At 42.9% G+C, this 14,497-nt stretch overlaps 1 protein-coding gene across 1 annotated transcript in view; it reads left to right on the top strand.

Annotated features, from left to right (window-relative positions):
- Window positions 1–14,497, top strand: part of LOC139269153 (microtubule organization protein AKNA-like) — a 94,408-nt gene that overhangs the window by 37,929 nt on the left and 41,982 nt on the right. Inside the window, exons 9-14 of the mRNA XM_070888254.1 lie at window positions 3,488–3,642; window positions 8,919–8,978; window positions 9,554–9,687; window positions 12,440–12,605; window positions 13,497–13,663; window positions 13,938–14,159. Coding sequence (XP_070744355.1) covers window positions 3,488–3,642; window positions 8,919–8,978; window positions 9,554–9,687; window positions 12,440–12,605; window positions 13,497–13,663; window positions 13,938–14,159 — 904 coding nt within the window. The remainder of the gene's footprint in view (window positions 1–3,487; window positions 3,643–8,918; window positions 8,979–9,553; window positions 9,688–12,439; window positions 12,606–13,496; window positions 13,664–13,937; window positions 14,160–14,497) is intronic.

Raw genomic sequence — 14,497 nt, 5'->3', positions numbered from 1 at the left:
TGATTACTGTTGTACCTTTATTGCACGCATCACTTATTTCTTGTTTGATGCTGTCCCCAACCTCACTACTACTGTTTGGTGGCCTGTACACAACTCCCACTAACGTTTTCTGCCCTTTGGTATTCCGTAGCTCCACCCATACTGATTCCACATCATCCAAGCTAATGTCCTTTCTTACTATTTCAATAATTTCCTCTTTAACCCCCAGCAATGCCACCCCGCCTCCTTTTCCTTTCTGTCTATTCTTCCTAAATGTTGAATACCCCTGGATGTTGAGTTCCCAGCCTTGGTCACGCTGGAGTCATGTCTCCGTGATGCCAGTTACATCATAATGTTAACTGCTATCTGCGCAGTTAATTCGTCCACCTTATTCCGAATACTCCTCGCATTGAGGCACAGAGCCTTCAGGCTTGTCTTTCTAACTCACTTTGCCCCTTTAGAATTTTGATGTAATGTGGCTCTTTTTGCTTTGTGCCTTGGGTTTCTCTGCCCTCCACTTTTACTTTTCTTCTTTCTATCTTTTGCTTCTGCCCCCATTCTACTTCCCTCTGTCTCCCTGCATAGGTTCCCAACCCCCTGCCATATTAGTTTAACTCCTCCCCAACAGCACTAGTAAACACTCCCCCTAGGACATTGGTTCCGGTCCTGCCCAGGTGCAGACCGTCCGGTTTGTACTGGTCCCACCGCCCCCAGAACCGGCTCCAATGTCCCAGGAATTTGAATCCCTCCCTTCTGCATCACTCCTCAAGCCACGTATTCATCTGAGCTATCCTGCGATTCGTACTCTGACTAGCACGTGGCACTGGTAGCTACTTTTGAGGTCCTACTTTTTAATTTAGCTCCTAGCTCCCTAAATTTGTCTCATAGGACCTCATCCCATTTTTTACCTATATCGTTGGTACCTATATGCACCACGACTACTGGCTGTTCACCCTCCCTTTTCAGAATGTCCTGCACCCGCTCCGAGACATCCTTGATCCTTGCATCAGGGAGCAACATACCATCCTGAAGTCTCGATTGCGGCCACAGAAACGTCTTATCTATTCCCCTTACAATCGAATCCCCTATCACGATAGTTCTCCCACTCTTTTTCCTGCCCTCCTGTGCAGCAGAGCCACCCACGGTGCCATGAACTTGGCTGCTGCTGCTCTCCCCTGATGAGTCATTCCCCTCAACAATACCCAAAGCGGTGTATCTGTTTTGCAGGGGGATAACCGCAGGGGACCCCTGCACTACCTTCCTTGCACTGCTCTTCCTGTTGGTCACCCATTCCATATCTGGCTGTGTACCCTTTACCTGTGGTAAGACCAACTCACTAAACGTGCTGTTCACATCCTCCTCAGCATCGTGGATGCTCCAGAGTAAATCCACCCGCAGCTCCAGTGCCGCAATGCGGTCTGTCAGGAGCTGCAGGCGGATGCACTTCCCGCACATGTACGCATCATGGGTGCTCCCAGGATATCTTGCATCAACTGACATGATTCAATGCACACACAAGCTGCACATTAATGGAGTGGAAGCCTTTTCTGTTCCTGTACATCTCGGAATCCTCCAAAGGTGTTCGCAAGGCGATGTGGGTACAATCAATGCAGCTCTGTACCTTTGGGAAGCCAGCATTCCTGGAGAAGCCCACAGCATTCTCATGCATTGCCTGGGCGGTCATGTGGAACTTTATGTAATCATTCCTCCAGGCATGTCACCTGCTGAATGCAGACGTGTGTTGCATGTTGAGAAATGGCGCACACATCCCTAGTTGTAGCTTGAAACGATCTGGAGGCATAGAATGAAAGTGCAGCTGTAACCTTCACTTCAACTGATAAAGCAGTTCCCCTGATGCTTCTAGGTTGCAGGTCTGCTTTCCCCAACTCACAGATCTCAGTTACAACTTCTTTGCGGAAACGCAGCCTTCTGACACAGTCTGCATCACTCAGACATGAGGGAACGCCCCGTATAACGTCATAAAAAACCTAATGTACAAAAATCGTAACTAACTCAGTTACACCGCCGCAGATTCCTGGGGGAAACTTTGATTTAAATACGCCAAAAAAAACGGCACGCGCCAAAAAAACGGCGCGAATGATCTGAGAAAATTGAGCCCAATCAGTTTTTCTGATTTCACTGATTGCTGGCTGTGCGGTGGGAGGGGTGTGTGTGGGTCCACAATGTAGCCTGTGTTGGAGCAGTGAATGCTGACCACAACTTCAGGATTTGTGCTGACAGTTCGCCATCATTACCCATCGCAAAATCTGGCCCATGGTGTTTTTTTGACCCAGTTATAATTTGTTTTTAAATTTTCACCCAAGATACTAACAAATACAAGTTAAAAATGTCATGCAGACCCTAAGGTTGGAGAAGAAAGGTGGGACAATGTAAGGAGCTTTACATTACACGCCATATTCAGTTGGTGTACTATCAGTGGGCTGAAGTTTCTCCCGTCGTTGCTCCTTTTTTTTTTGGAGCAGCTTGATTTTTCTGGACTATCTTTTTAGTTGCAATTCTGGCCATTTAATTTGCGCCAGTGTAAGTGAGTTAGTTAGATTTTTTTTTAAGTTCAGTTTTTTTTTCAAAAGGGGGCGTTCCCAGCCACTTACCCCTGTTTTAGGTGTTTGGCTAGCAAATAGTTGCTCCAAACTAACTTAGGCCAGCGTGTGTTGCCACTTCTCTCCGCACAGAAAAACCTTACCTAGAGTTAAGGAATCGGCGCAAGTAACTACATTTAAAGCACCACCAAGCACCAAACAGTAATAAGCAATTCATTAACAAATAAAATAGAAGGAACCCTGCCCCTAAAGCACCAAGACCAAAGTAATAAGCAATCAATAAATAACAAATAAAAAAAATAGAAGGAACCCTGCACCTAAAGCACCAAAATCAAACAGTAAATAATAAATAAAAAATAGAAGTCCTACCTTAGGGAACGCAGCGGGCTGCCGATGAGGGAGCCCATTCGGCCAGGGCTAGGGACGGCGTGCTTCGGGCCCCTCCCACACAGCCTGCAGCGCATCCTCACAGATTCGGCGCGCTTTGGGCCCCTCTCACACAGCCTGCAGCACGCACTCACAGATTCGGCCTGCCAGGAGCTACTGCACATGCGCGCAGACTCTAGCACGCATGTGCAGAGGTCCCGGCAATGTTTTCAGCACCGAGACCTGGCTCCACCCCCAAATCCATTGGGCCACACTAAGCTATCACCGAGGACAGCCTGGGGAGTGGCCAGAATACCGACTTCTTTTTTCGGCGCGCTTGGAGGCGGACAGAAATGGTGCACCTTGGGTGAGGGCGCCAGAAAAACAGGTTAGGGAAACTCTAGCCCATTGTGTTCAACATAACCTGTCCTCATGTTGAATTAAACATACGTTTAACAAATGAAAACTTACCATTTTTAGCACATCTATTTAGTAAATTATGAATTATATTGCAAACCTCAAGGATTATAAAAACTGTTAAACGTGACATTAACTGAAATCAGTATTTTTATTTTTTGCAGAATCAACGTATAACAACTGTCCCATGTCATTATCTGTTACTTCTGCTGGAAACAAATCAGCTTCTTGCCCACCCATTGCTGAGGCTTACAAGACAACAGAAGCAGGACAAATGGTTCAGAAGCTAAATAAACACATTGAATATTTTAAACATCAGGTAAAATCTGATTGAAACATAACCATGCAAACTATTTGACATTAGTTACAAGAAGACACTAAACATAGAGTGAGATACTTTTCAAATTCTGTATAAATCAAGTTTGAATATGTTACTGGGTAATTTGAGAAAATTAATAACAGAGTCCATGTAGCAGTGAACAGGTAATTTAAGAAACTCTGTACCTATATTTGATATTGACAAATTAGTATTGTTGCATAAATATGACGGAGGTGACTTATGAATTGCAGTTTTCCAAACTACAAGGTTGTTTTTAACTCCAACCTAAAGACATATAACAGAATTCTACTTATAACATTTACAAAATTCTTTGTACAAATTCATGTGAGGCCACCTATAGTGGCAGCGGATGTACTATACAGTTTCATACTGGAAAATTTATTGGCCCTGAATTTGCGGTCGGAGGCTTCCCATGGGGAAATGCCTCCGACCACAAATAAAATGCCTGCTCACCTGGTGGTCCGAGAGGTACGGTGATTCGCAGACCTGGGCCTCTCTGGGTACCTGTGGGTAGAAGCCGACGTATCTCAGGTGTACATGCGGTTCCCTGGGATCACATGGCCCAGTCCAACGAATAAAAGAAGGGGATCCCTATTCATGCTTATGGGGATTATGTATGAATGGAAACCCCATAAACATGAATGGGAATACAGGTTGAGTATCCGAAATCTGGAGTTCCGAAATTCGGAATGTTCCGGAATCCGGACAGCGGGCCGATCCGTGGCGGGGTCGTCTGGAATCCGGAAAATGTTCTGAAATCCGCACCTGCCGCCGTGCCCCCCCACCTGCTCCGTCACCGCCCCCCGCCCCGCTGCCGGACCTCCCCCGCTCGGCCTCCGGACTCACCTCCCCCGCTGGACTGGACTTACCTCCTTCGCTGGGCCGTTGGATTCACCTCCCCCACTCGGCTGCCAGAGCTCCCCGCCCCCCCTCCCGCTTACCTTGGCCCAGGCGTTTCCGGATTCAAGATGTCGGAAAGACATTTCGTAAATCCGGAGAAACCAGAAATCCGGAATGGCCTCCGTCCTGAGGTTTCAGGATTTCGGACGCTGTACCTGTACCTCCAAAAAGTACATCTACACATCAAATAAATTAAAAAATACCATTACATGTTTAAAATTATTTAAAGTGCCATTTAATTAAATATTTAAAACAAAAATGTAATTTTTTGAAAAATAAATTTAGATGTTTTAAAAGGGCTAAAAATAAAGTTACCTTATTGCACAGGCTTTTTAATGTATAAATGATTGGAAATTTTTTTTAAAATGTTTTTCTAAACTTTTACACTAGGCATAAGAATTTCACAGGCATTCGCTGCACAGAAGTTGGGCAAATAGCCCAATCATCCACGGATGCCCTTTTCCCGGGGATGCGCTCACAAAAACCTGGAACTTGCGCGGCCCTTAAGAGTGCGTATGCACCTCATTCGTGCCTATAGGGGCTGCAAATTACGGGCCATTACTTTTGCCAATACTGTTCATACCGTACCAGAAACAAAAATAATCAATAACGTGTTTCACTATATGCCCAGTAGATGGAGCAAAGTAAAGGCTGATGAATCAGACCCTCGTATCAAGGATGACTTGCTTCCACACCAAAAAGGGATGAGTTCACGGATGTTTCAATGAAGGACCTGATATTCCAGGTCCCAAACTACATATTAAAGGGTGGAAGACGCCTGTGCGTGAATTTTTTTTATGTGTAGTGACTGTTGCATGCCAGCCACCACACGGGCTTGTCAGAGCTAGGTCTTGATCTAGTGGCAAGACGATTGAAGACCAGCTCTGCTGCACGGACCTAGTGCTGATCCAGGCTGCCCCTGGCCTCTTCTGGCCCTGAACTCATGCCTCTCCTGGGCCCCGATCATGTCGCTCTACAATTTCTCGCTGCTCCTTCGCCCCAACTGCGCCGCTCCTCTGCTGTTTGCCGCCTCTCCTGCTGTACCTGCCCACGCTCCAATCAGCGACCTTGATTTTGGTGACTTCCAATCCAGTCATCCTTCTCCAAGTCATCGCCCTCTTGCACCAGCTCCCTGAAGTGGCATGTCTCCATGCTGCTCCCGGGCTGTCGCACCTCCGCTTTTTTTATGGCCCCAACCTGCGGCTGATGAATAGATTTCTGAGGAGAGAGTTTTACCAAATGTCATGTGGCAACATTTTCACCTTTTTTAACATTACAACTAATAATGAGGTAGGTGTTGGAGCAAAATTAGTTTAAAACCTTCTAAAACTAAAAACTGTAATTCCTGAGTATTCACTGTCATATTTAAGCAACAATACTAATTGTTGCTTATAAAATTAAAGCAAAAATTGGCTGATTAAATTTAAATTGAATTGGATCATTTGTTTTCTATTTTATTTTGGACAAAATTATAATTAAGCATCAGATAGGAAGAACAGTAACGTAAAATACAAAATGACTGCCCAGTGGATTACGTTGCGAATATTTTCCAGTAACTGCAGGGTGAGGCACAAGACTTTAATTTCAATGGGCATCAGGTTACAAGAGCTGATTCCTTGATATATTTTGCCGCAAGGAATTGCTTGCAGACTAGATTAATATACTTCTAAAATAATTTATAATTGTGATTCCATAAAATGTTCACATTTACATAAACTAAACAATCAAATATTAATCATGACTTTGGACTTTGTTTCTTAATTTGTTGCTTTGGTTGCTCTAGTTACTGATGTTTTATTCAGCACAGTGATTTCCATTGTCAATGATACCTTCCTGTTATTGTGATATTCAATAGAATAGCCTTTGAAACATATATGCGCTCATAGTTTATTCTTCCTTTAACAGACATCCAACACCAAATTCCGGTGAGAATACTCTCTCATTTATATTTGAGCATCTTTGTTCAAACTAAGTTCCGTGTAGGTGGATTAAAGAATTAGTTTGCATGAGCAAACAAAATGATATATACTGATAAAGACATAAAAAGAGACATAAATACAAGTAGCAGAAGCTCTTTTAAATGAGAAATTAGCATATTTCATGGTGGAAAATATTATAGTAGTGATAACTTAATCATTTAACACCAAAAGTCTCTGATTAGTTGACTTCACCTATAACACAGGTAGTCCTGTTGACTAATAAAGCAAATATGAACTGTTTAAAACATACTCCACTCATTATAAGAGTCTTAGATCACTAAGCATTTTATTTTACAGCATGAAGTGCAGAAAACAAACATTCAGGATACAGTCTTTCAATAATTATTTAATTAAAACTTATAATATGATGGCTATCAGTCAATTATTTATTTCACAAATTAGGACAGAATTCTATTTCTTTATAGTGAATTGATTTCTTGAACAGTAGACTGCCTATTTTATTCAGTAAAGTGGTTTCCATTTTTAAATATGAAAGGAGAAATGTAGAATACTGAATAGCTTTCTTTCTCTAACACCTCTTGCTGCCTTATTTTTATGCTTTAGAGCTGCTAATTACAGGCAGTTTGAAAGCAGACATTTGTGTAGAGAAATTGGATTATGGACAGCACTCCCTTGATGTCATATATGGGAAATGTTAACACAGTCATTTCCCTTCAAACATTTAGGATTATTTGGCAATTTAATAGGATATGTTTCCCCTTTGATGAACTGCGATTAATATTTCTGCTATATCTTTCACGTTGGCATCCAGAACTTTCTTTGCAATCATATGGTGGAAATGGCTTCATACAATGTGCTAAAATAAAAGGGTGGGCAGTTAAAATTGGCAGGGTGACTTACCCACCCAGATCCTGCTGTCTTCCATTTTAGCCTGTTTTCTGAACAGGCAGCAAAGGCACCTGAAGCTGTGGGTTCCTTCTTAATATAAGCAAATTGGGGTCTGATTACATCGTCTGGTCCCATCTGCAATTTTAACCCTCGCCTGAGCGGGGAAGCTGCTGCAGCTTTCCCACCAGGTGAAGACAGCAGGAAAAAGAACAGTTTTACAAGAAAAAAATACTAACACCTGTTTTGAACACTTGATTTAACAGGGTGTCTTTTTAATTAACTAACATATTTTTTGCTATGCACCACATGTACTTCATCTGCTGCTTTACAGTGGTGATCAAGGAAGATGCGCTATTTAAAATTTAACACACTATACAATATGGTGCCTTAGGTGCATCAATAACACTACCTTTCTTCCCTCTTAGTTCCTTGCTAATAAAAGTTGTATTCCATATATTGGAATGGAGGTTTTAACAGTACCCAAAAATGGCAAAATACCTTGATAATGTGGAGCGATTATATTTTTATTATTAGAAAAACTATCAGCAAATTAGGAATGTGAAAATACCAAGGGGCCGAATTTGCCCCTTCTGTTAAGGCCTGTTACCGCCAGAAATCGGCGGCCACGCGGCGGAGTGGAATGGGCGCCGATTTTTCGTGGGATGGCTGCCATTTTGAAAATTGCCCTCCTGCGGTATCCCGGCAGTGAACCGTTCCTCCCACTTCCGCCCAGCTGCTGCCGATCCGTCCTAAGTGCGTCATCAGAGCGCTCACCGCCGATGTTCCTCCCCCACGAACGGGAAATTCCGCAGAGAAAATCTTGCTGCTGCTCAATGCCACCGCCAGCTTTTTCTGTCGGTGCACTGTGCTTGGAGTGCTTAAAAAGCGGCGGTGCGGCTGCCATTAAAGGGGAGGGCACACTGCCGCCGCTGCCATCTTTTTTTTTTTGGTCGGCCGACTCCGAGGTCGGCCCAACAATTATAGCGCTGGGTTCGGCCGGGCCACCAACAGGCAGCCTGACACCCCCTCTTGGATGCTAGGCCGCTGGCCCGGCCGAAACCTTCCCTGTTGGCCCAGTGGACCTAACTAAAATAATTGCAGAGTTCGCAGCGGCCCTCCTCTTTAAGTGAAGGGGAGAGACGTGGTGACACGCTAGCGTGGTGACATCATCAACGCTATGCTTGACAGCGGCGGACAGACCGCCCACCCTCACTTCCGCTCCTCTAGTGACCGAACTTCCGCTCTCTGCCTCACTTCCGCCCCCATTGTGACTGACTTGCGGTCCGCTCGGAAAAAAAAGCCAAAGAGCGGAATTTCACACAAGAGGCCACCACATTCATCGCGGCGGTGAAAACAGCTCAAACATGGTAGGTGCACCGCGTTTCCGGCGGGGGTTGCAATTTCGGCCCCCAAATATTTGGAAGAATATCTTACTATATGTATTTTAAAGCATATATAAATTATGGTTTGCTGTTTGTTCAGTTAACATTTCATTTATTTATTGTGGTGATAATGTTTCTTTTGTAGGTTGAAGACTTTCATAAGTGCCTTAATTCTAGATCAATTTCTGAAGAAGTTAAACAATGGGTAATGTCTTTGCTAGTCATTTTTCACATGCCTACATAAATAACAATATTGTTATAATAATACATCTTTTGGTAGTCACAACACAAAGACTGTTTGCCAAAATTTTCTTATCAAAACAAAGTAATAGTTTTCTGAATTTTACTTCATGTTTCCATTCTATGTAAAATATCAGAATTGATATCTTGATATACACTTTGCAATATTATATTAAATTGTTACTGTAAACAATTATAATTCAGTTACAAGTAAACTGATAATTTAAATTTAATGATAAAGTCTCCTGTTCAAAATACATTTGTTCTTAGCAATGCACGCTAAAGTACATAGGCAAAACATCTAGTGATAATTTTTATCTGATAATATAGCAAAGGTAAATAAAGAACCAAAGTCCACAATATTCTTAGCCGTTATATACTAGAATTGTTGATGGATGTGAGGACGGAAAAAGATAGTAGGACAATTTTTCACCTATGGATATAATCTAAACATATTACATAACTGGCAAATGGAAATGAGAGTTATAGTATGTATAATATGTACAATTTTTAATTGTGATTTTCCACACTACACAACAGGAATTTAAGGAACTGAGAGATGGCCAGGACAAACTCGAAAGGAGCTACATTGCAACGAAAGATGAGCACCGCAGCCTGCAGCAGCGCCGCTACCTAGGCAAAAATATCACTGTTGGGGAGTTTGACCCAGATAGGTTAGATTTAATAAAATGCGATTTGACATTTGTTGCAAGAGTCACATTTCTGCTGCTTAATGGGTTAAGCATGATTTTGACAGAATTTAGATATCATTGATAATATTATTGTGATTATATTTTTTTGCCGGGAAAAAAACATCACAACCAAGTTTATTTAACTAACAGAAATTTGAATCTGTGGTAATATTGCAAATGAATCTAAAATATTAATTTAGAGCAGATCATGGTTAAAATAGACTTGGATATAGTCATTCTCTACTTCTACTTGAACAGACAATTTATTTGTCATGTAATTGAATGCAGTATGGAGAAATTATTAGTTGATGATCCTTAAAATATCAGCACTAATCTTTCATTGTTTACCTCCCATCAGCAATGAAATATCTTGCATAAATCAATGGAAGCCGGTGCCTCCATTAATGTTTTCCCTTTGCCTTCTCCTATGGCTGGGTTTTAGTTGACTTCTTGCTGTGGTACAAATTCACAGGGGTTGAACATCAAATAGTACATTGCTCAAGTAGCCATTTTTATGTAAGGGTAGACAGTAACTGTCATCAGGGTATTTGATTGTGTTTGGGGGGGGTGGGTGGAGGTGGGGGGCATCATTGCTAAATGTATTCGTGTTCTCACCAAACACCTACATGTAGATTTCCAAAGGGGCTAAAGGGAAGCTGGCCAATTTTATCCTCCCTAACCAGGGCCAAAAGTTATACCTTTATCCCCATCCTAACTAAGATCAGATAACTAAGCACAGATCTTGAATGAACCTGAAACTTTTCAGATTTGTAGGACTCAGCCATTCACTGTCTTAACCAGCAACCCACGATATGGGGCCGAAATTGGTGGCCTTACCTCCCACTGCCGCCAAGTTTTTTCGCTGCTCTCGCCTCGATGACAGATTCCTCCAGGTCTGCATCCGGCGGGAGGGGAGTACCACCGGGAACCGCCCACTGACGGCCTTTGCCAGCCAAGTTGCGTAAGTGACCTCCCGCCCGCTGAGCTGGCATATTGGTGCACGTAGGAGGGGGCGGGAGTCGGTGGCAGCAGGGGGAAGGACCACTGCGTGGAGGCAGGTCTAACCCCAACGGTAAGTAAGAAGACCTGCAAAAAAAGGTTTCTGATCATTTTTTTCAGCGTTTTACCTGTATGGGGTCCCCTGAGCGTATTATGATGTTTTTTTTCTTATTGTGAATATTTTTATTTTTCAGCATTACCCCGCCCCCCCCCCCCCTCCCTGAGCCCGACTCAATCCTCGGCGGCACTTTAGCGAGGAACGCATTTGCCACCGATTTGAAAGCTCCCACCCGCTGCTGGCCGGATTGACGGCGTAAGCCGTTATTTGGCCGCCAGACGGTACTGCCATCTCTTATAGAGTGATTTTCCTGGCAAAGTACCACCCGGTCTCTCGGCAGCCATTGGCTGTCATTTGGGCGGCACTTCGGCGGGCCTTGGCTTCTATCAAATTCGAGCCCCAGATCTCTATTCAAATCTCTCAATGTAAACTGCAAGAAATATGGGAGCTGAAATTGGCCTTCTCAGAAAGGCCCATTAGTGCCTTGGTGCTAACGGGGCGCTAAACGGTTTTCGCCTGGGCGCAGTGGCCAGACCACTCACCCCTGGAATTGCCCCTGGGACTCGGAGCGCGACAAGTGTTTTGGGCTGTGCCCCGTGATTAGCGCCCCAGCACAGCGATGATGTCATCGCCATACGAGCCAACCACTTATCATCCCGCGTCGACCCCTTTGCGCCCTTGGGGTGGAAATTGCCATACTGGACATGAGGTCGGCATGGGGCGATGCTCTACAGCTTCATGGGGTGAGAAGCTGTGCTGGCTGGGGCACCCCGGCTGCCCTTAAAGGGGATATGGTAGCGCCGCAACCGCCATATTTTCTGTGTCGGCCGACTTTTCAATTGGCCCGACAATGGCAGCCACAAGCCGGCAACATGCAGCCTGGCACCCCCTCTTGGGTGCCGGGCCGCTGGCCCAGCTGAGACCCTCCCTGGTGGCCCAGTGGATGCCACTAAAGTGGCTGCAGAGTTCACAACGGCGCTCCCCTTTACAAGAAGGGGAGGGATGTTGTGACACGTCAGCGTGACGTGGCATGTCCACATCACGCTGATGAGTGCGGCGGTGAGCGTCGTACCCATGAATGCCCCGTTACCGGCGCACAACATTTTTTGGCTCTAAGAGCCCAATTCCGGAATATTTAGCAGCCCGTCTCGCCGGGCGCTAAATTTTTTAATTTGAACTGTGCACCCAAAATCGGGCATGGGGCAATTTCGGCCCCATGAAGTCTTTAATTTTAATTCCATTCAAAGATTCAGTACAAGATAAAGTGCATAACGTCAAATTTCATTTGTATAAACCCATCAATCAATATTTCTGTTCTTGACAATTGAACCGTATGTTACAACATTTTCAGAAATTATCCACAGAGCAGTTCTAGGTATAATTGTACAGCACAAAACTGTCCCTAAATTGTCAATCTTACTGAGATAGACCAAAGTATGATTAATGGGAAAAACGTCACACTGGTGCAGTAGAGGTTGCTTGTCTGAAGGTAGAGCAAAGTGGAGTCAGTTTTCCCTTTGCATTTAATTATTCTGTATGTGCTAGGTGTGCTTGATGCTGGCACTAAGTACTGAAAGTTGAGAAATGTACCATTCTTCAGAACTAATATTCCTCACTTGATGAGCACAAAATTCACAGTTTAAAAATATGTCCTTTTACCTTTTTTTATCTCTCCAGAGAAATTGAAGGAAAAATATTTAGAATAGGAATGCAACTAGAAAATATAAAAGAGAAAATTGATGAAGACATTTGCAACCAATCAAGCACACACAATTCTATTGTTATGTCTACTCCACTCTCCACCCATGAGTCTCTGTCTTCTGGGCATGCAGTTTATTCTGAGGTAAATAGTTAAACCTCTTTCCCTTTAGAAGGTACACTGTTCCAAATGTGACCTCACAAATGATTTATATAAAGTTAGAATAAATTGGTTTAACTTATAATAAAAAAAGACACTTTAGGAAGGTTGTGAAGGCCTTAAAGAGCATGCAGAAAAGATTTATAAGAATGCTTCCAGCGATGAGGGACTTCAGCTATGTGGATAGATTGGAGAAGCTGGGGTTGTTCTCCTTACAGCAGAGAAGGTTGAGAGGAAATTTGATAGAGGTGTTCAAAATCATGAGGGGTCTAGACATAGTAGGTAGAGAGAAACTGTTCCCATTGGCAGAAGACACGAGAACTAGAGGACACAGATTTAAGGGGATTGACAGAAGAACCATAGGCGACATGAGGAAAACATTTTTTACGCAGCGAGTGGTTAGGATCTGGAATTCGCTGCCTGAAAGGGTGGTGCAGGCAGATTCAGTGTTATTGTTCCAAAGGGAATTGGATAAGTACTTGAAGAAAGAAGATTTGCAGGGCTACGGGGAAAGAGCAGGGGAGTGGAACTAGCTAAAGTGCTCTTGCAGAGAGCTGGCACAGGCTTGCTGGGCCGAATGGCCTCCTCCTGTGCTATAACCATTCTATGATTCTATGCCTGTGATCCATCCTATTATTTAATAGAAGGCAAAAGGTTTAGCACTGTAATGCAGAAGTTAATCATTTATTAAAAAACCAATCTAAACTGGATGGGTTCAGTAATATTTTCATAATTCCTCGCATTTCAAATATTAGAATGAAAGCCAGAAAGGCTTGTGCTACAATTGTATCTTATTCTTACATTGGAGTAACTGCCATTAAAATGCCATTTTCTGTATAAATAATCAGCCTTGCTACCATTTCTTCTGTGTTAAAGAGTCCCATGGCTGCCATTACTCAAGAGGGACTGAGGGTGGGTCTAGACGCTGGCTCACTCAGTGATGAAAGTGTTGCAACACAGGATATTTTTCAAATGGAGGTGATGCCGGAGGAGAACAGTAAATCACCTTTACTAGAAAACAGATACAATCACATCCCACAGAGGTAAGTAGTAGTTATTTATTTTTTGAAGTGCAAAATTTTATTTGTTGCAGGACCAGAGTCATTGGTTTAAAAAAAAGTCAATTGAAGAAATCTTTTTAAAATGGAAAAAGATCAGAAAATAATGACCTGATAAAATCACATCTGTGCAACAGTTAACTGATAGTGAAATTGCCTTTTCAGATAAGTGAGATAAAAGTGACATAGCTAAATTTCTATAGCGATTGTTTGCTGGCTGCTTTATTTATTAAGCCTCTGCCTCCTCACCTCTCTACAGTTCACCTCCTGTTCAGTTTCCTGACAGAGACCTGAACAAATGTTCCAAGATCCCAGCACTGGCAGCAGATTTCTTAGCACCTGAAGACAAACCAACTAGTCGTTACTGGGTGCCTGTAGCATCTATTCACACACTAGAAGATAAAGGTTGTAGAACAATCTCAGAACCAGTAGAAAATATCAATGAAAACCAAATAAAACAGGACCTTCAAACACTTGAACTGTGAGTAAAATGCACAGCTTTAAATCTGCATATTTATAGTTTTAGAAAGTGTTATACATTTGCAAAGGAACATTATAAATTTATATTTTGAAAGTAAATGTTTAAACACCTTACTTTGACTCAGTGAAAAGTTATATATTTTTTTATAATTGTGTATACTCTCAGTATTATTCTAAATAGTTTAATGACACCAATCCTCCATCTGCAAGTCTTGATTCAAAGTTGCTTAATTCATATTATTTGATGATACAATTTTGACACTAAATTCCCACTTTGGACACTTGAATTATCTGGAGTACACTGTATCTCTATTATCCTCAGGGATGCAAGAACTGGTT

The sequence above is a fragment of the Pristiophorus japonicus genome, chromosome 8 (genome assembly GCF_044704955.1).
Source record: "Pristiophorus japonicus isolate sPriJap1 chromosome 8, sPriJap1.hap1, whole genome shotgun sequence".
Taxonomy (NCBI): Eukaryota; Metazoa; Chordata; class Chondrichthyes; family Pristiophoridae; genus Pristiophorus; species Pristiophorus japonicus.
The sequence above is the reverse complement of the archived record's forward strand: the minus strand, read 5'-3'. Positions and strand labels throughout refer to the sequence as shown.